The sequence below is a fragment of the Pectinophora gossypiella genome, chromosome 10, assembly GCF_024362695.1.
Source record: "Pectinophora gossypiella chromosome 10, ilPecGoss1.1, whole genome shotgun sequence".
NCBI lineage: Eukaryota > Metazoa > Arthropoda > Insecta > Lepidoptera > Gelechiidae > Pectinophora > Pectinophora gossypiella.
Window position 1 is genome coordinate 4,261,887 of NC_065413.1, and position 23,939 is coordinate 4,285,825.

Below are 23,939 nucleotides of genomic sequence, written 5' to 3' on the forward strand. Positions count from 1 at the left end.
TGTCAATGTGACAGTTCTCATATAAAAACAGAGCATGATCTTGAGGGCAGTCTCAGCTGAGATTCGTTTTTAATACCACCCTTAGACTTTGTGCAGCTTAAAGCACGAAAATAATAAAACATATTTTTCTTGAATTTTACGATAGGAAATCCTACTTGATAATAACTCAAACAATCATATTAATCGAAATCCTACTTGATATTAACTCACACCCTGCATTAGTACATCAATAAAGTGTTGAAGTACTTTTAAATTACAATACAAACTCAAAAGTATTTTATAAATAAGACGTAGGTACTAAAAGTGGGCAGGATCATTGTTCCATTAAACACCAAATGTTGATACCCAAATTCCCTTGAACGAAAAAAAAAAACTTGCAAAATTGGTGCGATGTCGGCATAGCCCGCGAGACTCATTCATCAGAACCGCCATAATCTTGTTTCCGTTCCGACACAGACACATTGAACGATATTTTTTATTCATTCATTTGTTCGTTCGTTCGATTTTTTTGTTCGCATCAACGCGACCGCCGCATGACATTGTTTTGGTTAGTATTGAAATGTTTTCAAATTTAGAAAATAATTCGTTTATGTTGCGGTTGTCATTTGTTTGGACGTTACGTTGGATTGCACACATTTTGAATATTTTGTCGCGAATACCTAATCAAACAATACAAACATGACCGCACTCTTTGTATGAAGTTTGTTTGTCAAATTATTATTTGTTTTTTTTTTATGTCATCAATTCGATTTTTGCTTGCAAAAAATAAATTACGATACATATTTCTTTCGGCATACCTACAAACAGATACCCACTTCTACGCTACTGTATAAAGAACTGTGTTTCTGTGTAATCCTTAAAAAGGAGGGTAATAGACATTGCGAGGCATGTGCTCCACACGCCACGAGTCACATCATACGCTCGTCAATATGAGTACTATAGAGAGGATTTGATGAGGTTTGTCTTAGCCGCGTAACACAGAAGAAGTACGAAAGCTAGGACAATTTCAATACGTTTAATATGAATACTCTTAAAGAAAGGCGCAGTGATTACTAATGCGAAAGTAGCAATGAACGCCGCACAGTCCCAGTCGCAACGTCACACGAAGTGTCACAGTCGGAAACAGAACTTAGGGCTCCTAGTCAAGACACAAACGTATGGAATCTTAATTCTTATTAGAATCTAATACAATGTCGATACCGCGTTTTAATAGATTACTAACGCCATCTATAGGCGTGCCGCACGTATGTATGTATTGTATATATACACCTATATTATGTATTCAGCTCTCAGAAGATGGCAATCTTCAATACTCAAGAAGATCTTCCAAGTTTCTATGCTTTTCTGGGAGTAAATAAAGTACATAGAACACGTTGAGATGCTTCTCTTTCCGAGCATGTCGTAAAATCAGACAGAGGCATTGTGTATTTTCTAACATGATAGACATTTGTTATGGGCGATAGGCTGATCCCTTGTCAATAAGGTTCATGATATCTATCTTAGGACCTCGTATTAACAGTGGCTGTAAGTTGTGTTTGATTACCTGTGGCTCTGTCCACCCTATTAGGGGCTAAGGACGTGGGTTATGTATAATATGTACTTTTAAGTATACTCAACCAAGCCGCCAATTTTTATCTGCAGTGGCATTTTAAAAAAGGCAGTTTCACCCAGCATCATTAACTTTATCACTTTCAGCCCGGGTGTCTTTGAGATTAAGCTACTTGTTTCCCTTTTTCTAATTTCCCCTAAAGGCGTTTTAATGTTTCAAGAAAGTCGGTCGCAAGTACCGTTTTTCATCTGAGGACACCGACACTTAAGGCACCGTGTCTGGGGGAAGATGTCATTGCGTGAAGTTTATGAACAGAGAAATGTTCGAGCTCGGGAATCGGGATATCACCTGGTTCTTCCTTGGTCTTTTGGGAAATAAATTAAGTATAAAATAAAATATTTATATTGGCTACTAGAGATGTTTTCAAGAATGGAAACGACTCGCACTACGAGTATGCGATGTACTGCCTCATTGCTAGCATTCTTAGTGTTTGCGTAAATACTAATCTGTATGAGTAAATATTAATCTCTTCTAATCAGCATAATGTCGCCCTATAGTTCTCTTCGATCGAGGTGGAGTACCAACCTCATCAACCCTGGTGTCAGGATTACTATTTAGCTGCCAAAGGCCCCTGACATGGCACATGTAACAACTACTTACTTACATTAGTAAGTAGTAACCGGGACCAACGGTTTAACGTTCCTTCCGAAGCACGGGTCATCTTACTTTCGGACAATCTGGTGATCAGCCTGTAATGTCCTAAGAAAACTAGGGAACATAAAGTAAATTTTATGATATGTCCCCGACGGGAATCGCACCCGGGACCTCCGGATCATGACCCCAGCGCTCAACCACTGGACCACGGAGGACCTAAAGTGAAAACCTCGTAAGCGCCTTTTCCAAAAATTACATTCTGATGTGATTTTTTCAACAAAATCTCGACTTTTTCGAATTAACCTCAATCCAGGTAAAAATTGAGACCACATTTTTTTACCTAGATTGAAATAAGCGTTTCTATTGCGACATTAAACCGAAGGCACGTTAAGCCGTTGTTCCCGGTTACTACTTACTGATGTAAGTAAATAGTCGTTACATGAGCCATGTCAGGGGCCTTTGGCGGCTCAATAATAACCCTGACACCAGGGTTGATGAGGTTGGTCATTCACCTCACAACCCACACGATAGAAGACGAAAATTGCGACATTCAAATGTGATTTTTCAAAAAAGCGCTATGTGGTATTCACTATAAGGGGACGATATGTGTTTCACGGATTTTACTTTTACAGATTTCATATTTTTCTGTAAAAAAACGGATCGTTTTCTTTACTATGCCAATCAAAATTTTTACAAGGACTATAAATACTTAAGTTATGTTAGGTACTTCTTTGAGGGCGATAATGAAAATAACCTCCTACTTTTTAAAGTCGGTTGAGAAGATACTGAACCACGTCTCATGTTATTAACGTACGGAAGCCATTTTTTCCGAAGGATATAAAAAGGAATAACTTTCTTGTATTTATAACTTGAAAAAGTACAATAAAAACGTCATTGGAATGGCTAGAGTTTATTTTGTGTGATTTATATACATTTCGGGGATCGCCCGGGAGGTGTTTAAACGTTGACCCACATTTTGGTAAGTTGGGAAAGTCAGCCGGGGTACGAGTTTTATGGTCGCGCCCCAGGCCCTCGTTCACTTGAAATTGTTTTCTTTTTTATCTCGAAAGAGTTTAAAACGTTTTTTTATAGGCTGTCCTGACAATTGAGATTTTATGTTCAGTTTTTAAATTGAGTATCTCAGAGCCTCGCAAGGAAACAAAAATATAACGCTTTTGCTTGCTATTTTTTAGGTGTCTTTTGATGAATTCTGATTCTACTAACCCTAATAAACATACATACAAAGCATCATGCCTCTATCCCCGTAGGGGTAAAGAGAGGTGTATAAGTATTATACTCCTACTAGCTTTTGCCCGCGACTTCGTCCGCGTGGCGTGTTATAAAAGAGAGATCTTTGTGTGTAATCTAACTTATGCAGTTTAGATTTTTTCATACAAATGTTTCTTCCCGATAACTCCCGTTTCCGTGGGAATTGTGCATTATCCTGTTGCAAATAAGCTTTAAGTTAATTAAGGTACCTGCATGCCAAATTTCAAGCGTCCAACTTAAGCGGTTTAGATTTTTCATACAAAAGGATTTTCCCGCTAATTCCCGTCCCCGTGGGAATTCCGGGAATTCCTTTCTTAGTGCACCTTTACGGTACCTAAGCTACGTCCCTTCCAAATTTCAAGTGCCTACGTTTAGCCGTTTAGGCTGTGCGTTGATATGTCAGTCAGTCAATTTCTCCTTTTATATATTTAGATACTCCTCTCCAGCTAAACCCTAACAAGTCAGAAACATAATAGTCAGAAATATATATATAAAAACCTACCTATAAAACTCTGAGTTGAATTTGTAATTATTCTTAATCTTACACAACATAACAAAGCATCGCGCATATATCCCCGAAAGGGTAAACAAAGGCGTATATATTACACCCACTCCTATGCTATGTTGAAATCCCATGTAATAGGGGACGAAATATTGCCATTAACCGGACATAACTTAGAAACCACGTGATATCGATTATCTATAATCTAAATATGAATTCAAACTCATAAAGTTAAATGTGGTTTAGACCACAAAAAAAAACATGTGGTTTTGTGGTTTGTGGTTTTTGTGGTGCTGTGGTTTATGGAATTCTATAGTCTCTGCTTCATCATCAACAGCCGTACGACGCCCCGTCTCTGCTTACCCCGGTGGGAAATAGGCGTGAGTTTATGTATGTATGGTTTAGAGCCCGAGCCGGGATTCGAACCAGGGACACTGCTATGTAAGTCATGCGTTCTAAGTACAGGGTTATCACTATTTTACATACATACGGTCAAGAGTACTAATATGTATACACTTTGATACCATGTCACATTAACTTTTTTGACAAATTAAATCGTAAGTCTCATTAAATGTCAAATACGATAGTGCGACAAGGTTCTAAAATGAGTACATGATATTACTCATGACTGTACATAACACATACGCCTATTACCCCCAGAAGTAAGCAGATACTATGGGAATCCATTTGCATTGTTAATAGTTTCTTTTGATTAAACTGCAACTGGGGTTCGAAATCCTCCCATCATTAAAGAGCAATTTGATACCGAAGCACTGCTTCTTTTTTTTTCACTGAACAGTTTTTGCAGGCTCATCGTGCTCTGCTTAATTACTGCAAGTTTATTTTATTGCCTTTTTTAGGATTCCGAACATAAAAGAGAATTAAAAGCAACCTTCAGTGCTTCAAGATGAGAACCCATTATTTATGTACTACTATATAATCAATATTCTATTTTCGAGTTTTAGAATCAATTAGCTACCTAAGAATTACAGAGGCGACCATCTGTGATTCTCTGTCATCATCATCATCAGCCGTATGACGCCCACTGCTGGGCATAGGCCTCCCCCAAGGATCTCCACAACGATCGGTCCTGCGCTGCGTCTGCGTCGGTCCACCTTGTAGAACTACATACGATCATAAGTGTCTATTTCTCGTTAGGGTATGCTGACACCGCTAACTACTTTGTGGTCCCTAGTTTGGTTGGGACATTACAGGCTGATCACCTGATTGTCCAAAAAGCTTCGGAAGGCACGTTAAGCCGTTGGTCCCGGTTACTACTTACAGATGTAAGTACGTAGTCGTTATATGGGTCATGTCAGGGGCCTTTGGCGGCTCAGTAGTAGCCCTGATGCCATGGGTTGATGAGGCTGGTGGTTCGCCTCACAACCCACACGATAGATGAAGACTGCTTATTTTACTCTAATCAAAGTCTTCACACATGCTGGCTGGTTTAGAATACTCTTGGCCAGGTTTGGTCTTGGAAAGATTTGATCACTATTGCAAGAAACTGCTCATATTAAGTACCGACATTAATTTAACGTTGCATAAAGTCTTATGCGGAACCCTCATTCTGCAAGTCCAACAAACTTGACCAGTTTATTTTTTTTTAAATCAGCAGTCACTGAACTGCGCACTAATGGTTTTCAGGCCAATATTTATCGACTGTCAGCGCAATTAAAAGTTTTCTTAAGAGAATTTTTCACTTTTAATTAGGTTCGCGGAAGACAGTTGGTCGTTTTCTTTCCTTTCAAAAACTTTTGGTTTAAATTTGCTTCAATAAAAATGGAATAAGGAAGACCTATTCATTTTAACGAGGAGTTTTTAAAAGACCAGTTTTATTACTTAGCAGTAGAATCATCATCATATTTTTTTAATCAAATTGTTTTGCGTTATTTGTGCGGCTTTTCGATCCTATAATTGACCTTCTTATAGAGCTTTTCTGACGTTTGACGTATTTTCTGGGCTGGGTGCGGGTATGGTCGCTTAGTAGACACCGCGCACACCACTGGGCATCGCAGCCAACAAAGTAAACAATACTTACGTATAATTAAACCGGCACAGGTCGCTGTCGTTGGCTGGACTGGGCGCGGGCACGGCCGCCCAGTGGACAGCGCGCCCTCCACTGGTCACCGCGGCCAACAATCTCTGTCTGCAGCCACAGGATGACCACACACTCGCGCTTGCTATGCCACCCGCCTATAGTGAAAAGGCAATTGAAATGTGTTAGATCTTGGATGATATGAAATATTCATCGCTTATTTGCAGTGGAGTTGCTGGTTGGCCGCCTAATATTCTTTGTGTCCTGTTTGTATACTGTTGTATAAATTTCTTGTGTGATTGTGAAATAAAGATATGTATTGTATTATTGATTGAGATAATTGACTTAAACTAGTGGAAGGTGCATAGGCTGTTGCTTATACGGGCTTATAGGATAGTATAAACAAGATAGATTTAAAAAAATGATGTTTTCTCATAAGATTGAGCAGTAGCAACAATGCTAGCTCTGACTTTTTCGTACTGATTTTAAAATTAGGATCATTTATTTGATTTTCATGTTTTATCCGCAGACTTACCTGTAGTGGTGTCGGTAGATTCTCCACGAGCAGATAACATTTGGACGTGGAGTTCCATCGTCGGATCCGTTCACGAGCGAGCACGTAGTGGGTTTCTATCTCTTTCCCTTCCACTGCTACTAGCTCCGCCTACGACAAAACAAAAACATAGTTAAAATGTTGTAATATGTATATTACTTATGGTCTTTGTATTTTAAAGTCATTTGAGTCAAGCAAAGGATACGATACACCTAAAGAAGAAAAACGTATGGGGTACCTACATCTCTTACAATTAGAAGCATTGTTAAGAAGAAAGTTTTTTTTTTAACAATAACTCTAGGTATAAAGTTTGTCCTGCAACAAGCAAAGGAAAAACACCGAAAATCGTTAGTTTCTTGTTACATTACAATATATAAACTTATTTGCAGTTGGTAAACTAATCGCGACCTATTCGATGGAGACAAAGGTCTTGCAACGGCTAAGTCAAAGTATCGGAAAATTCGCTACCGTACAGGAGTTGTTTTCCCGGTGTTTTAAGATATAATGTTCCAAAATCAGAAACCAAAATCATTTATTAAACGTAATTATGGATTTAAACTTGTCTTTTCTTAAAAAGGTCTATGTAACATTTTTGAATATACGTCATATCGCAAGGTGTTATGGCTGAGGAGAAGAAATGACACGAAACTGCCACAGCAACACATATTTTAAATCAATGTAGGTATACATTACAAGTTATTTAATAACTAGAGGAACATATTTAATACCCGGCATTTTTAAATTTAGTTAATCATTAATCTTCTAACATTATTTTATTATTAATTTTTATTCACATTTTCATTAGCATTCTTTTCCACGTTATTTCTCGGGTAACTAACCTACTAATGTCTAAAATATATTTCTTTACTTCCCTTTCTTAAACGAATGGCATCCTTTGAACATATGCTTTAATTCAGATTGAAAACAGATTTTATCAAATAACCATTTGACGGAAATTCACTGAACTGTAATTTAATCTTGTGATCCTAATTGTTTGATCATGTACTCAATCCCCGGGTGTACCTCTATTGGTAATCTAGCTCAATTCATGTTTTGAGGTATAAACGTACCTGGCTAGGTATATGATTAGTACCTCAACTGAGTTATTCAACGACCTCCGTGGTCCAGTGGTTGAGCGTTTCGATTGCCGGATTGACATTATCACACTTAGCCCGCACATTAGTATTGTTTTGCTTTGTTTCATTATGTCTTAACTAAATATTATAATGCAATAGCTGTACGGTCACGAGCACACTACACAGGATAGCGAGGAGACGAAGGAAGAGGAGGAGGGGGAGGTGGAGGGGACCGATATGTATACACTTTGGTACCACGTCACATTAACTTTTTTGACAAATTGAACTGTAAGTCTCACTAAATGTCAAATATGTTAGTGCGACAGAGTCCTAAAGTGGGTACATTATATTTATTGCTCATGACTGTACCCACTGATTCTGCAACCGTTCTCCTACGACCGATTCGCCATTGGACTATTCGTCGACAGGACGACACATTTAATTCCGTTTCACCAGCAGTCTTTAGCCTATGGACATTTTTTCGTCAGAAATTTCATCGCCGTCACTTTCCACGAAAGGCTTTTCCACATACAGATGTTTCATCGACACGACGATAAATCTATCCCATTAAATAAATAAATAAATAAAGAATATTCACAATTGTCACAATTCAAAATTCGATTGTGAACATTGTGTCTTTTGTATTTAAATCTCTACATCTCAAACCTTATGTATGGATGTAAAGAAAAAATTAAGAATAGAATTTGTGTTTTCGACCTAAGATTCCTTATGGTTCAGTTGTTCGGGGACACGGGCATCGGGCATATGTTCAGCGGTGCGTGGAAATTTTATGAGGTCAAACGTGCCATGGTTGCAAGATGGATCTTGTGGAATGTAGATACACAGGTAAATATGGAATGTGAGTATAGAGATAGATACATAATTTTGTCAGGTTTAGGTCACTATGGTCGTGTAATTTTGTATGTGACTCATTGTAGATTTGCCGCAGATGGTATTAACTATGGCCGGACAAATGGAGAGCGCTGAAGGCTCTCACCCGGTACAACGTTTAAGACAACACGCCTGAGGGTGCCCAGTTGGGCGCAAACCTCGGCTCAGGGCGTCGTCTGAGAGGAAAAATATTTGAAAGAATTAATCGACCCTAGTGGGTCGATAGCGATAAGCGCTGATTGATGGAAGTTGCAAGCAGCGGCCTGTTTCTTATACAGGGAGCGCCGCTGCGAACCCCGGTACCAGACCTGCACCAATGATTTAATAATTTACCTTAACTAAAAATTCTTGATTGTATTCATAATTTTGATTTTCATTTCTCCTATCTAATTTAATATTGATTTTGTGTTTTTTTTTATTATGATTTTAATTTTAATTTTGATTGTGACCTTGATTTTAATCTTGATTTTTTTTTATTTCAATTTCAAGTTTATATTTTTTATGTATTTGTACTATTTATTTTTTATCAATTTTTGTACTTATTTATTGTTTATCATTATTTATTTTTTCTATGGACGTTATGAAGGTCTGAAAATAAATTATTTGAATTTGAATTTAACTTCAGTTTTCACTAACACAGTTGGCTCGACCATTATAGACGGCGATACGGCTCACCACCTATCACGTTGGTCTAACAGAAAGCTCGGTGAGGTGTGGGTACTTAGTTCTTCTTGCGATTGATATGTACAGCTGACTACCCGAATTGCGATATAGTCGTGAGCTTATGTCACACATTGTTTTAAGTTTACGCGGTTATTATCATAATTAAACACATAATAACGGGTTCTTACCGCGTTTAAAATAGGGACATGAGACTCCCGATATCCACTCCAATCCACTCCAATCTCATCAGTCATCCCGTGATCACGGCACTTACAACAGTGTCGAAATATCGGGAGTCTCATATCCCTATTTTAAACGCGGTAAGAACCCGTTATTATGTGTTTTAGCTTTTATGTCATATTAATTAGTAGTGCTTCTTCTGGCTAGCCATCCAGGAAAGCATCCAAGTGTGCCCGCCATCTCCGCCTCGGTCTGCTACGCCTGCGTCTGTATCTATTCGGAGACCATCCTGTGGTTTTCTTAGCCCATAGGTTGTCAGGCATCTGACAGACGTAACCTGCCCAATCCCACTTCAACTTGGCGCCTGCGTGGATCAGGTCCGCAATCATTATATTATTATGATATTACTGTTGCTGTTGAGGAGCTCGGTGGTGCAGCGGTAAACGCGCTCGGGCTGCGATTGTTGAAGTTAAGCAACTTTCGCAAAGGCCGGTCATAGGATGGGTGACCACAAAAAAAAGTTTTCATCTTGAGCTCCTGCGTGCTTCGGAAGGCACGTTAAGCCGTTGGTCCCGGCTGCATTAGCATCAATCCGCAATGGGCCCGCATGATGGTTTAAGGCCCGATCTCCCTATCCATCCATAGGGAAGGCCCGTGCCCCAGCAGTGGGGACGTTAATGGGCTGATGATGATGATATTACTGTTATGAGAAGCTAGTCTCAACAGACTAGATGTAGTTTTTTATGATGATTGTTGTGTTCAATTACCACTGGCTTACACATTAGTACTGTTTTACTTCGTTTAATTATGTCTTAACTAAATGTTATAATGTGTTGTAAATAAATAAATAAAAAAACATGATCACGCTTCAAACAGTTTATTTCTCAATATCGTGTGTACCCACAATGTTAATTACCTTTATATATATACCTTTTATACCGAAGAGCTCGGTGGCGCGAGGAGCTCAGTGGCGCAGCGGTAAACGCGCTCGGTCTGCGAATGTTGAAGTTAAGCAACTTTCGGAAAGGCCGGTCAAACGATGGGTGACAACAAAGAAAAAGTTTTCATCTCGAGCTCCTCCGTGCTTCGGAAGGCACGTTAAGCCGTTGGTCCCAGCTGCATTAGCAGTCGTTAATAATTACCAATCCGCACTGGGCCCGCGTGGTGGTTTAAGTCCCAATCTCCCTATCCATCCATAGGGAAGGTCCGTGCCCCAGCAGTGGGGACGTTAATGGGCTGGTGATGGTGATATATCTTTTATATATTTTTCCAATCATGAAGTAGTTAGGTATCTATCATTCCGTACAAACTATATTCTCTTGAATAATGTATGTCCTTTTAAAAGCACTTTCCTTCGTTCAATATTACTTTCTACTTTTTCTTCGCTAAAACATAAAAAAATAATCAGTACTCTCAAGGCTTTTTACTCCAGTTTTAAAAGATAATGAATAATGTTTATGATTATATATCTAATTATTATAATATCCGCGTAGGTATGTAATATAAACATATGGCTGATAAATACTAGGTATTATCAAAACTAGTAAATATAATCATAAAGAAAGGAAATACTAACCTTTTATCTAATTATCACAAAAACAATCAAATGCGCTTTTTCCTCCGTCTAAAGGACACTAGTGTTGACAAAAAATCATTATTTTATCAAGATAAAGAGAACTACGATCATCTATACGAAAGTCAACAAATTATCCTTTGTTTTATGACTGCTTTATGTTAATGGTCTCCACCATATCCGAGAGGTTTGCAGTTTCTTCGTCATCAGCTGTATGTTCAGTTTGGGTGGAATTACCGACTTGTTTCTCCTGTCCTGCTTTACAACCCTGGGATATAAGTACCCAATCTTTCGCCCCACAACGACTCAATATTCCACCTTGTTTATTACATCGCTTGTTTCCTTCTTCAGGGTTTGCTGTAGCGTCAGTTGGAGGCGGTGATGGATTCCTTCCACTATTAATTCTCGCTGTCGCTTCGTCTTCTCCTTCAAGCATTTCTTTGTACACAGTCCAGAAGTAATGCCTACCGAAGTGGTGGTTGTGCCTCCCATGATGACCTGACCAATGGTGTCCACAGTGCCTAGGTCGTCTGTGACCATGTCTACCAAAATTATGTGACATCATTTTACCATGTCCATGACCATGCTTTTCCCAATGATGGCCGAACTTATTACATCTCCTTTTAGTCTTACCCGCTTCAAGGAATTTAGCGAATTTTCTCAGCATTTCTTCATTTTCTTCAGTAAGAACTTGATTAGTTTCGATGTTGTCACTTGACTGATTTCGCAAGAAATTTGCAAATTCTGTTACTTCACTGACAAAGTCCACTCCACGATGACCTCTCATTCTTAGAGATAATAGTATTATTAAAAGTTCAATTTATTATAGACGACCAGTCATCTACTGCGGTTAAACATTGAATGAGTGAACTAATCGATTCACAGTTGCTTATATACGTATAGACGGAAGCAACATAACTGCCTCAGAGTACCTAGTTATAAGATTGCACAACAATTTCACTAGTTGCGCAATGTTGAGTATTTTGCAATGTAGTGCAATAGAAAATTGCATAATGATTTCATGATATTGTGCAATAGACACCACAAAGGTTATTTTGAACAACTAAGGACATCCATAACATTCATTAAAATTATCATTAAGATCACCTTTATACAATTGTGATAATGCAACCTTATCAAGAAATGTGTATCTACCAAAAATAAACGCTTAAAAAAAGGATTAACTACAAAACAAATACAAAAAATCGTATTAGAAAAACATACAGTGCTTAATTTAAAAGCAAAATTTTAATTTTATTAAAATATAATTTTCCCAACCCTCAGGCCCGTTGTCTTGTGATGAGAGCCCTCAGCACTCGCAGCCATTAGTCCGGCCAAGAAGTTAATGCCATCTGCGGCATATCTACAATAGGTCCCGTCAAAAAATTACCGACCATGTTTAATAATTTGCTGTTCTGTCACTAAGAACAATTTTCATTCTTCTATAGTTTACCTTTTTTTACCACTTTGTGTCTTCGCAAGTAGGTACTAGGTAGCAGTTAAACAATATCTAGGAAAGCATTCTTAAACTAAACGTAGATAAACTAAATATCTGTTATTTCCAAATATTAGATTATAATAAAAGAAGATGATAAAATTCTGAAGCCATGTTTGACATGACCTTGAGACATCATTGGCCATTGATTATAGGTACTTTGCTCGACACTATCGCAAAAAATAACTTGTGTTCGTATGTGAGATAAGTTTGGCACATAAAAATCCTAAGTAAGTAGCTATAATAATACACTATACCTACCATGATCTGGGAATTTATACTGTAGAAGAATTAACAATCTTCATCATCATCAGCTGTACTACGCCCACTGCTGGGCATAGGCCTCCCCCAAGGATCTCCATGACGATCTCTTTAACAATCTTAACATGCCTAAATGTAATATTTTTTTTTTTTTATTTTTTTTTTATTATATTGTCTGTTTTGGACAACAGACAGTCATAATAATTAAAAAAAGTAATAAGTAAAGACAATGAGTGCCCACAATTTCACTTAAAGGCTAAAATTTTCTTCGTCCTTGTGGTATGAAGGATTGTCTAAAGTCTAAAGATAGTCAGAAGATGGCTATGATGCGACTAACTCAATGGTTACCAGTCCATTACCCATAATAGATGGGCCATCATATGAAAATGACGTAATCCCTTCTACTTTTATGGGATCAAAAGTAGCGGATCATTTTATCTTTTTAAAGAAGCAAATAAAATAAACAGTATACTATCTAAAAACTCGTCTATCACAACCCTAAGTTTATCTTTATTTTGTAATGTCTAGTACTAATAAAATATTAGTAACCGCAGTGATGTCGGTGAAGTAGCCAATCGTATTCATCCTTTTAAATATTGTATTCCCGGAAGCGGACAAATATTAATTGTTTGTATAAAAGAAGTGGAAGTGAAGTGTGGTGAAGTGACGATATCGGAGCTAAACAGCTAAAACTCAGTCCCTAGGACTGCATGTGTTTCTCTCCAATCCCGAAACCCACTTCCGTTACAATATTTTTATGTAACTTAGGACTTCAAATCAGTATGACTTCAGTCTTCCGACGACTTCTAGATTGTAGTAGTCATAGTTTATGCTATGTACAGTGATTGTATTTTATTAATATCGATAATCATGCATTTATCAATTATTAGATCTGTCGTGTATTAGAGTTTGAATTCAGAACTAACTTTATTATGTATTTCTCACACGATAATCAAAACAAAAAAATAATAAAATAGGTACTTTGTTCTGAATTCAAATTCTGATGCCCGATAAATCTAATATTTTTAATGAACATGGATAAAGCATTCTTTTGTATTCGGAAAAAACGATGATTACCTATGGACATTTGGGTTCGTTTAATTTTTACAGGCACTTTTTTACAGGAAAATTGATTTCATAAGAACATAAGCATTCACACAATAGTAACAGAGAAATAAGCATTTTCCTCCCCACATTCCGCTCTTCATTGCCAACAAAAAGCGACATGTTCCAATATCTCAGTGAACATTGAAAAAAACGTCACAACCCATGAAATACACCCTCGCATTGCAGGAAAAATGAAATTTCCTCCTAGCATATAGCGCCAAAACTCAATTGACATAAAATGAAATGCAATAAAACCTCCGTATCTGTTCGGGCCAGAAGGGCATACCGCCATACTTTCTCGAAAGGGTTCAATAAGAATCCTAGCGTGGTACATTGTGATAAAATTAGCTGCTACTAAATATAAGAAAAGGTCGTTCGTGATATTTATGATGACTTGAGGATTATAACAGTCTATATCCCAATAAGAGTCAAATACAGTGACTGTATTTTGCTTGTTATTTGGTACTTGAAACCTGCATAAAATCACATTGCTATTATCGTAATGGGGCGAGCAGAGCCACTAGTAATCAGATAGTAACGTTTGATGGATTTACATAGTATGTTAACTACAGCTACATTAATTGTGTTAAGTATTCCGCCTAACGCAAACATGCGAATGAGACAGTCTTTTCTCTCTCTTTAGTGACTTGTCAAGTCTTGTTTAGAACACAGACGAAGGGCAGCTTGTCTGTCGGTCTTTTATAGGATACACTTCGGTGAGTGTGCGCAGGAACTTCACGAGTTAATTCCACCCACTCCATTCCATCTACGGACAACTAGGCGTCGGCAGGCATTTCATCCTTATGTTGTGGATATACCACCAATCCACACTAAGCGTTTTGCCTCTTCCTTTTTGATGCGAACTGCAAAGGTCTGGAACTGTCGGCCGTCGTCTGTTTTTCCGACTCGTTATAATCTAGGAATCTTCAAGGCTAGAGTGAATAGGCATTTGCTAGGTAAGCGTGATCCACCCTAGACCACATAGTCACCTAACATCTGGGGCCTGTTTTATAAAACTTACAATTATAATGACAATTTGGTGTTCATTACGTAGCTAATATGAAACTGCAAAATATTCGTGATCACACACTTCGCCATGTACATCAAATTGTCATTGTTATTTACAGTTGTAAGTTTTATTAAACAGGCCCCTGGTGAGATTGTGATTAAACGCGAGCCTATTATATTTAAAAAAAAAATACTTACGGCCATTTAAGACTAAAGTACGACCCAGAGGGGGTGAGCTATTGCGTATAATATACAGGGTGTTAGTGACATCATACCGAATACTTATTACTACTGATTCGGACCATGATCTGAGTAGATATTAAGTGGAATTTTCTGTCGGAAAAGTCATGAAAATTTTGGTATTTTGTTTTTAATTATTTTCAGTTCTATACTTTTGCGACGGAAGATTCCACTTGATATCGACTCACAATCATGGTCTGAATCACCCCTCAAAGTTTTCGTTACGATGTCGCTATATCCTGTATAATAAATCGGCGTAAACTCATGAGCGATGGCCAGTGGTCCATCGTCCATATTATTATTATTTTGATAGAGCCAATTGAAGGCTACATTATAGTAAGAGTTAAAACTTCAAAATTATTGTGAGATTGCAGAGTGCAATAGAGCAAAGTTGTCAACTTTCTGTAGTAATAACAAATTTACTCCGCGACGTAACCTGCGGCACTGAGATAAATAAGAAGGCGTATTCTGATTTCGTTCATTTTTTAATATTTTGTTGTTTTTTTTTTTTTTGTAAACGTAGTATTTACTGCTTGTCTTTTATTTTAAAGGTTTCTTACAATAGAGTTGAACAATACGTATTTTACATAAAGTAAGCAAGGGCATTCAAATTCAAAGATACTTACTTTATAATAGGATATAAAAGAAACTTAACTAGGTACGTGGCAATTGGAGGCCATATTTATCGCCTAAGGATTTTTTTCAGGCAACCATAAGACATTCCATCTTCTTCTATCGTATGCGTTGTGTGGTGGATTACCAACCCCATCAACCCTGAAGTCAGGGTTACTATTGAGCGGCCAAAGGCCCCTAACATGGCTCATGTAACGACTACTAACTTATATCAGTAAGGGTAACCGAGACCAACGGCTTAACGAGCCTTCCGAAGCACGGATCATCTTTCTTTTGGACAATCAGGTGATCAAGCTGTAATGTTCTAACCAAACTAGGGATCACAAAGTGATTTTTGTGATGTGTCCCCACCGGGATTTGAACCAAGAACCTCTGGATCGTGAGCCCAAAACCACTTGACCACGGTGGCCGTTACGGCATTCAATAAGAAAGCAACACAAATTACGCAAGTTAAAAGTGGGTAGAGGATACTTGAGAAGACAGCGAAGAATTAATTACTTATTCAATCAAAAATACAATAGGATTCGTATGAAATACTGCTAATAGGAAATTTGTTAATAAATTATCTAATATCTGCTTAATTTAGCCACTTCTATTTCATTTATAACCAATTTTCTCACACACCATGTGTAAACGACACACGAACATTTTTATATGGATTTCATACTTTTAAATATTATTATTTAATATTATTATTTTTGAATTAGTCTGGCTATTCAGAGGGGTAATGCTGCCAGCCTGTTGGGCACCTTGCCTGACGCATTGGAGGAGGTGTTTTATTTATAAGATGTGTTTGTTTTGTTTTTAATTGTTTAAATAAATTGGGGTTAGTATCTCCTTAGTTCATAAGAATTTCTGTTTTATTATTCTATATGGAATGATTGTCTTTTGTTTTTTCTTTTCTATTTTGCCTATCACCAAGATCAGTCGTTGAGTTTTTAAGTTATTTTATTTTTGCTTTTCTTTCATGAATTGTCTTTTTCCTTATATAACATATTTTCAGTAAAGAGATATTCCTTTAGTTTTTCTTTTTATTTCCGCGCATCCGCTGCCGAACATTTACACCATGACCCTATGCAGATACATACCTGACTGCGCAAGAGTTAAAATTTAAATGATACATAGCCATTTAAATCCTTTCAAAGTAAACGGTTGGAAAAAAAATGTAAGTATAAAGAATTGTTCATTTAAAACGATCGGTTTGAAGATATAAGTCAGAATAAGTATGCCTGCCGACGCAGATATGAAGTCCCCTTGGTTCTTTCAATTATTGCATTGACAAGGGAAGAGGACCCGGTAGAAATTGAGAATCTTCTTGTGACTTAATAGCGTCTGTACATTGCTTTTCTTTGAAATAAGTTTCCTTTTCAAATGGATATTAAAGGTTAGGTTTAGTACAATCTATTCTTAACCGGCGTACGTATATGAACCGATTAATGAATGTGGGGGAAGCGAAAGAAGTGTGTCAGGATCGAAGCAAATGGAATTCTATAGTGTCTGCTTACCCCGGTGGGAAATAGGCGTGAGTTTATGTATGTATGTATATTAAAGGTTACTTAAAGGTTTCCCGGAAGCGATTGCTACTTAGCAATACGGCTTGTTGTACGCTTTCTATTTCTCCTTTGTTTTGTATTTTGAATTTCCTGTTTGTACAATAAAGTATTTGTTATGTTATGGTGAATGCTTTTCCGAATGATTAAATGCTTACTATTAATATGTAAGATAGGTGTTGTGTGTGGGACTGGGCTGGACACGTGTGCCGCATGCATCCGGAACGATGTGCAAAGATCATCACGCACTGGGTACCACAGGACGGACACCGTAGACGTGGTAGACCCCGGAAACGATGGCGCGATGATCTCGACGGTTATCGAAAAGACTGGATAGAGCTCGCACAGAACCGGGATACTTGGAAAGACATGGGGGAGGCCTTTGCCCAGCAGTGGGATCATACAGTCTAAATAATTAATACTTTTAGGGTCAGAAGTGGTAATAATTAAAAAAAAAAAAAACAAAACTAACAATCACACTTTTTATTTGAATTTAAATTTTAACATTCACTTAAATACAGAAAAAAAGAAACAAAAACAAAATAACCTCGCTTGAAAATACAACAGAAAAACAGGAAAATATCGGACAGAAAATGGCTCACGTGACCTGGAACGTAGTCCTCTACCGATCCGTAGGCTTCGACGTCTCTCGAGCAAAAGTCCGCCAAACTGGCGTGCGATGCTTTTTATAGAAGTCGGAGGTGCTACGATCGATCAGTGGGGGGTTACGCTTATAATACGTATTATATTAGTACGTTTAATACAGTACTATTATTATTATCCCAAGTGTAGCCGACTCACAATTTGCGCGTCGAAAGTGCGGCCAAGTGTGTCGTTCCAGGGTCGGTCTATTTAGCCATGAGCGGCGTTATTGTGCTACTACGACAGATGCTGTTTAAATAATCTGACAAGATGTACAAGGCCTAATGATGATTTATTATCTTAATAAAATAAGCAGATCGGAGCAAAGGATTTCTCTTGTGGTTTCGTATGATAGCAATGTCAATAGGTTCGCCCCTTATTACATGGAACATAAACATAGCTGGCGAGAAGTGGGTGTTTTAATATACATTTGCCTAACCCTTTTCGGATATAGGCGTGATGTTGTTGGCCGCTTATTCCGTCTTCTCGGCTTTGCGTGCACCAAGCATTAATGTGAGTATAATTTATGTTAATAGGCATCAAGCTTAAGTGCTGAATGGGGAACGAGGTGTATAGTGCATCAATATATAAATGAATGCTAATTTCCATGTTCTTCATTCTTTTTTCAAAATTTGAATTGAGAACTAAGTAGCCACTGTTAAAAAAAAGTTGACAGTGTTGTGACGTTTATTAGTATTATTAGCATTAGTAATATATCACCTTCTTTATTGTTCTTTTGTTTTCATTCCTACGTAAACAATACAACAGTAAAGTACAAAGTTCTAAATTCAAATTCTGACACATGAAATCTAATAATAGATGAACATGGAAATTAGCATTCGTCTGTATTCGGAAAAAGCGATAATTGCCGACAGACATTAAGAAAAATAAATGCACTGTACCTTGCACTGGTCCAATAGGTACTTACTATTATAAAAAATAAATACATAAATCTAAACGACAATTTTCTCAATAGTGTTATGCGAAAACAAATAAAAATGAGAAGTTTGTCGTTCTAATATAAACTCAATATCAACTTCAAATTCCCCAAACAAAAGACTCGTGTACTCGCATTAAATAAAAAAAAATGTACGCAGGAAAAGAAAACTTTGTCCCAAGGGACGTCGCTTGAATTCTTTCAGGGGATTTAAATTTTGATCAGTCTCATTAACCGTTACGAGGTTACGACGCTTCGGGACACCCTGAAACTTTTTTACCCTTTACGTTCTAGTAACAAGAGATCAGGGATGTTATGGATATGAAATTTCGGATACGGATTGGATACGGATTTAAGAATGAACGGTTACGGATACGGATAATAAATTATTTCGAATTTTCCGTTAGTTTCGAATAATTTCAGTTACGGATATTATTTTTTTAAGGAATTTAAAAAAACGTAATATATAAATAGGTAATAAAGTGGTTTTATTTACAACGACAAGTTATATAAGTTATAACGACAAAAGAAGAAAAAAAAACAATGCGCGCGGCTAGTGTGTCAGCACTGGCAGCGGCCAGCCGATCAAAATACAAATTGTCATACGAGTATCATAACGTGTCTCAATTAGGCTCCGCCCCTATCGGATTTTATCCGAAACTTTGGTTCGGATTCGGTTACGGATGATTTTTTATATCGGATATCCGATAGTTTCGGTTACGGTGACGAAGCTTCCTAACATCCCTGCAAGAAATAAGGCTCGTGGTTTTTGTGAAAAAGCTTTCCAACGTTACGCCTTTATTTTGGAATAAAAAGTCTATGAATGGAATGAGTACCTAATTTGATGCGCTTGGAGAGCTTGTCGCTTTGGTAATATGTATTTGCAACAAGCTGTTTTTAGACAGAGTAGATCGTACTTAACCTTTTCTAAGGACCTTTAATAAGGAATATGGGGGGTTAAAAAGGCTACATCGAAGCAATTCATCTCTCTCTCTCTATTTAAGAGCTGTGCTCTTGTCGGTGGAGTAACCGCCATTCCTCTCTTCTTCCCGCCAAAACCTTCACCTCCCGATACGACACGACCTGCACCTTCTCTTTTATTTGTTTCATAAAAATGTTATCCTAGGTCTACCCCTTCCTGTCTTCCCTTCAATTTTTCCCTTTTTTTTGTTGCCTTACAATTCATCTAAAAAAGCAATATTACTATTTGACATTTGTTTGCATTGCGCACTTAGTTTATTATTTTTAGCACTTAATTTTTATATACGCAAATGTCAAATTGCAATAATGCTTTCTTAGATGAATTGCTTCGATGTTACCTTCTTAACACCCTGGTCAATGTACGTTTAGTTTTTTAAAATAATAATAAGAAAATCCCTGCGAGAATATCTTTGAAAAATTCTAATATTGAGCATATAAATGAAATTAAGAATAAAAATGGAAATAAAATCCTTATTATCCCAGGTACTGTATCGTTAATACACCTTATATTTTTTGTGTAATATAATAAACGTAGATACGTTGGTGTTTATAATCTATATGTATAATAATTGTATTATATTCACGTAACATAAGTTCACGACTATATCCAAATGTGGTAGTCAGACGTACATCCACCGCAAGGTGAAAATCCTCTATGCTTTTTGTAATTGTTTTGTGAAAAATTTTAAGTGACGCCACTCACAAAAACAAGACAATAGTTTTTGTGAGTGGCGTCCTTTTATTATAATAAACAATTTCTATTCTACTCTATTCTATTCTTGAACTAAGTATCCACACCTCACCGAACTTTCTGTTAGACCCGTTATATATGTACAGAACTATGTTTTTAAAAATATAAGGTAGTTTTCCTTAAATAGAACATGCCGCACAGCAAATGAAAATCCTAGCAAGCTTTGTTACGAACATTTTGGTCATATTTCCCTCGGCTCAGCATAAAATAATCTCCAACCCAAGTCAAAGGCAGTTATGATGTGCATACGAGCGCAAACCACGACAAAGTTGCATAACATCGGAGCGACCGCATCGTACAACTTGTGTGCACCAAGTTTACTTGTGGTTTCTTTGCTTATAACAACAATATAGTTGCTCGCAAATTATTACGAAGCGTTATTGCATTTAAGTTATGTAAGGCATCATAGAACAAAAACTTATAACAAAGGGTGCATATTCAAGGCTGCGATAGCCAAAGCAATCAAAAAACGATGCATCTTAACTGTCGTATGAAGTATAGCCCACGCACACGCACACAAACACATACGTGTGTATGTGTTTGTGTGCGTGTGCCTTATTAAGATAAGGCACTACGAATTTGACTTATTGCCATGTGTCAAATTTATCAGTGTTTACAATCGCTAATGTGTAACCCTTCTTAAACGAACACGTCGCGTCAATGACAATGCAGACCTGTGAGGTGCGTCTCGATTCGTAAGAATTCGTCATCTTGTAATTAGGCTAGGCCCTCAAAATATTTTTGCTTTTCTTTACCGTTTCTTCCCCACATTCAAGTCCTTATTTATCCATCTTTCTAATAGCATCGATGATTTAAGAAACATTAAAAGGAAGGGTCTTTCCCTTTTTTCTTGTACTCCCCTCCCATTATGAAGGAGCGGTGGATAACTTACAGCTCATTTGTTTTCTATTGTTCCTTTATCGTGTCCCTTTAACATGCTTATCCCTTACATAAAGGACGGATATTTCCTTAGAAAATATAAAATAATATTCTTCCTCCATTTTTTTATGTAAAACTTAGAGAATGGCTCACTTATCCTACATCGATGAATTCCCCATTTGTTTACTTCAACTTTAATAATGGAAGAATTCTATAAGTCTTTTGTCATGTTGTTACGTAAAATGTGTGGCAAGGGAGATATTTTTCTTTGCATCTAGCGATCAAAACGGCATCTAAAGAATTGTTAAGTTGATCTTTGAAAAACAATGTTTTATTCTGCAATAAATAAGATAACACCGTAACATAAGATCGCGACTATATACCAATTGAGGTAGTCATAGGTACATCCATCGCAAGATGAACTAAGTACCAATTCACCGACCTGTTAGAGCAACGGCAATGATGGTGATGTAAAATCATCATCATCATCATCAGCCGTACGACGCCCACTGCTGGGCATAGGCCTCCCCCAAGGATCTCCACGACGATCGGTCCTGCGCTGCCCGCATCCAGCGGCTTGCCGCGACCTGCACCAGATCGTCGGTCCACCTTGTAGCGGGCCTACCCACTGAGCGATGATGTAAAATAAGTATCATAAAACACTCCAGAAGTTTCTTATCTGTTATAAATAAATAAAAATAAAAATGTGTTTATTTCTTGTTTTCAAGCAGCATATAGTTATGAGGCAACCCCAGGAAGCAAGGTTAATGCTTGAGTTGGGGATGTCTTTTTACCCTAGTTGCTAACACTAAATGGTTGACATGCAACGCAAAAATAAATAAAGAATAAACAAAAAAAAACATAAACAAAAAGGTATCAATTAAAATTAACTATAACATGTCTAAAAGCCAATAACAAGACTACCAACCAATGTCTGTTATATCTGTTATATCCCGTTTCATTTTACACTTATTTTTCTTCCATCCTCGTCAACGACAATTTATCAAATCGAACCCTCTGTGGTACGAAATAAACACGTAAATAAACGGTCCTAGCAAGGGGCTAACAAATCCAATCAATTGTGAGATTAATGAAATTAGCTCTGAAGCGGGATAAGCTGACAAGGACACTAAACTCGCTAGAGGCGATTTTGCCACGACCAATATTCCGTATTGTAGCGCCAAAGGGGCCAAGACAATTTTGCTGTACTTGAAGAAAACCTAGAAGGACGTACATTGACCAAATTGGAGATGTCCTTAGAAAAGTCAAGAAGCGGTTAGATCTACTCTGAACTGGCGTGCGTGTATGAAACGATTGATGAATGTGGAGGAAGCAAGAGAAGATGTCAGGATCGGAGCAAATGGAATTTCATAGTCTCTGCTTACCTCAGTGGGAAATAGGTTTCGACCACATTACCATACCCCGGACACTTCATACAATCAGCCTCGTTTTACACAGACACCACACATTGACATTTTTGTTCACGCGCTGTGTGTGTGACGTCTAACGCCATACGATTGAAAACTAAACTATGTCCGAGGGGGGTGAGGTAAACGTAGCTCAGTCGCTGGTGGGGAGCGAACAGTTCCCGTTCTATTCCTTATTCTATGACAATACGTAGCGAATGCTGTCGTAGGTAGACGTCGAACGGCTATTGGACGGAGCTCTCAGTTCTCTATAAACAAGGGCCGTGCGCGTCGTGGTTGGATGGTCGTAATAAAAAAATCTTATTCTTATTCTCAACATTCTTAATAAGAACTAAACGGAAAACCAACTGGGATTACTTGTTCCGCCTCTAAAAGTACTTACATAATACAACAAGAATCTGTTAAAAGTTAGAAATCTTCAGAAACTGGTGGAAAACCAGCAGTATCCAGAGCTCATTAAAATGTGGCCTGTAGGTATAATCTTATTTTACTTACGAAATTCCAACAAGGAACTTTGAAACGTTCTTACCAAGTGGAATCTAAGTGTACTCTGTAATTTAGTGGAACATTCTCCGAAGCCCTAAGCAATCAATGACGCTTGGGTTCTCGACAACTTACATAACGCGCCAAGTTTGGACCCCAAACTTAGAGTTTTGAAGAGCTGTTTTACTTGTTTGTAATGACTTTAACCGTTTACCGACTCCAAGTTACTTTGGGTCATTTTTAAATCCTACTTGAAGGGTCAGGAGAGATATTTACTGGTTGAAGTTTTTCGGCCCTGCGACGTCGTACGTGATTTCTTTAAAACAAAAGTTCTTACTTTAAAATGAAGTATGTTCTTGATTTAGGTTAGATTTTATTTATTAGTTATATAACTGATGAAAACTGAAAAAGGAATACGATAAAGCAATACAGATTAGAGCATCTCGCGACATAAAATATTAGGTACATATGTAAAGTACACATAGTTCATCTTGCGATGGATGTACGTCACGAGTACTAATATGTATACACATTGAAACTATGTCACATTAGCTTTTTTGACAAATTAAACCGTAATAAGTATGATAGTGCGACAGA

The 23,939-nt window shown here is 37.5% G+C and overlaps 1 protein-coding gene and 1 long non-coding RNA gene across 2 annotated transcripts in view; both read right to left on the reverse strand.

Moving 5' to 3' along the window:
* The window catches only part of LOC126370370 (C3 and PZP-like alpha-2-macroglobulin domain-containing protein 8), a 170,867-nt gene that overhangs the window by 48,585 nt on the left and 98,343 nt on the right, over positions 1 to 23,939 (reverse strand). Inside the window, exons 8-9 of the mRNA XM_050015208.1 lie at positions 6,548 to 6,676; positions 6,016 to 6,170 (exon numbers count right to left, since the gene is read on the reverse strand). Of these exons, the coding sequence (XP_049871165.1) occupies positions 6,016 to 6,170; positions 6,548 to 6,676 (284 nt within the window). The remainder of the gene's footprint in view (positions 1 to 6,015; positions 6,171 to 6,547; positions 6,677 to 23,939) is intronic.
* LOC126370339 (uncharacterized) lies at positions 10,237 to 11,810 on the reverse strand. The gene is made up of 2 exons (XR_007566847.1): positions 10,952 to 11,810; positions 10,237 to 10,760 (listed from the first exon to the last, which is right to left on the reverse strand). It is a non-coding gene; the product is annotated as an uncharacterized LOC126370339 (long non-coding RNA).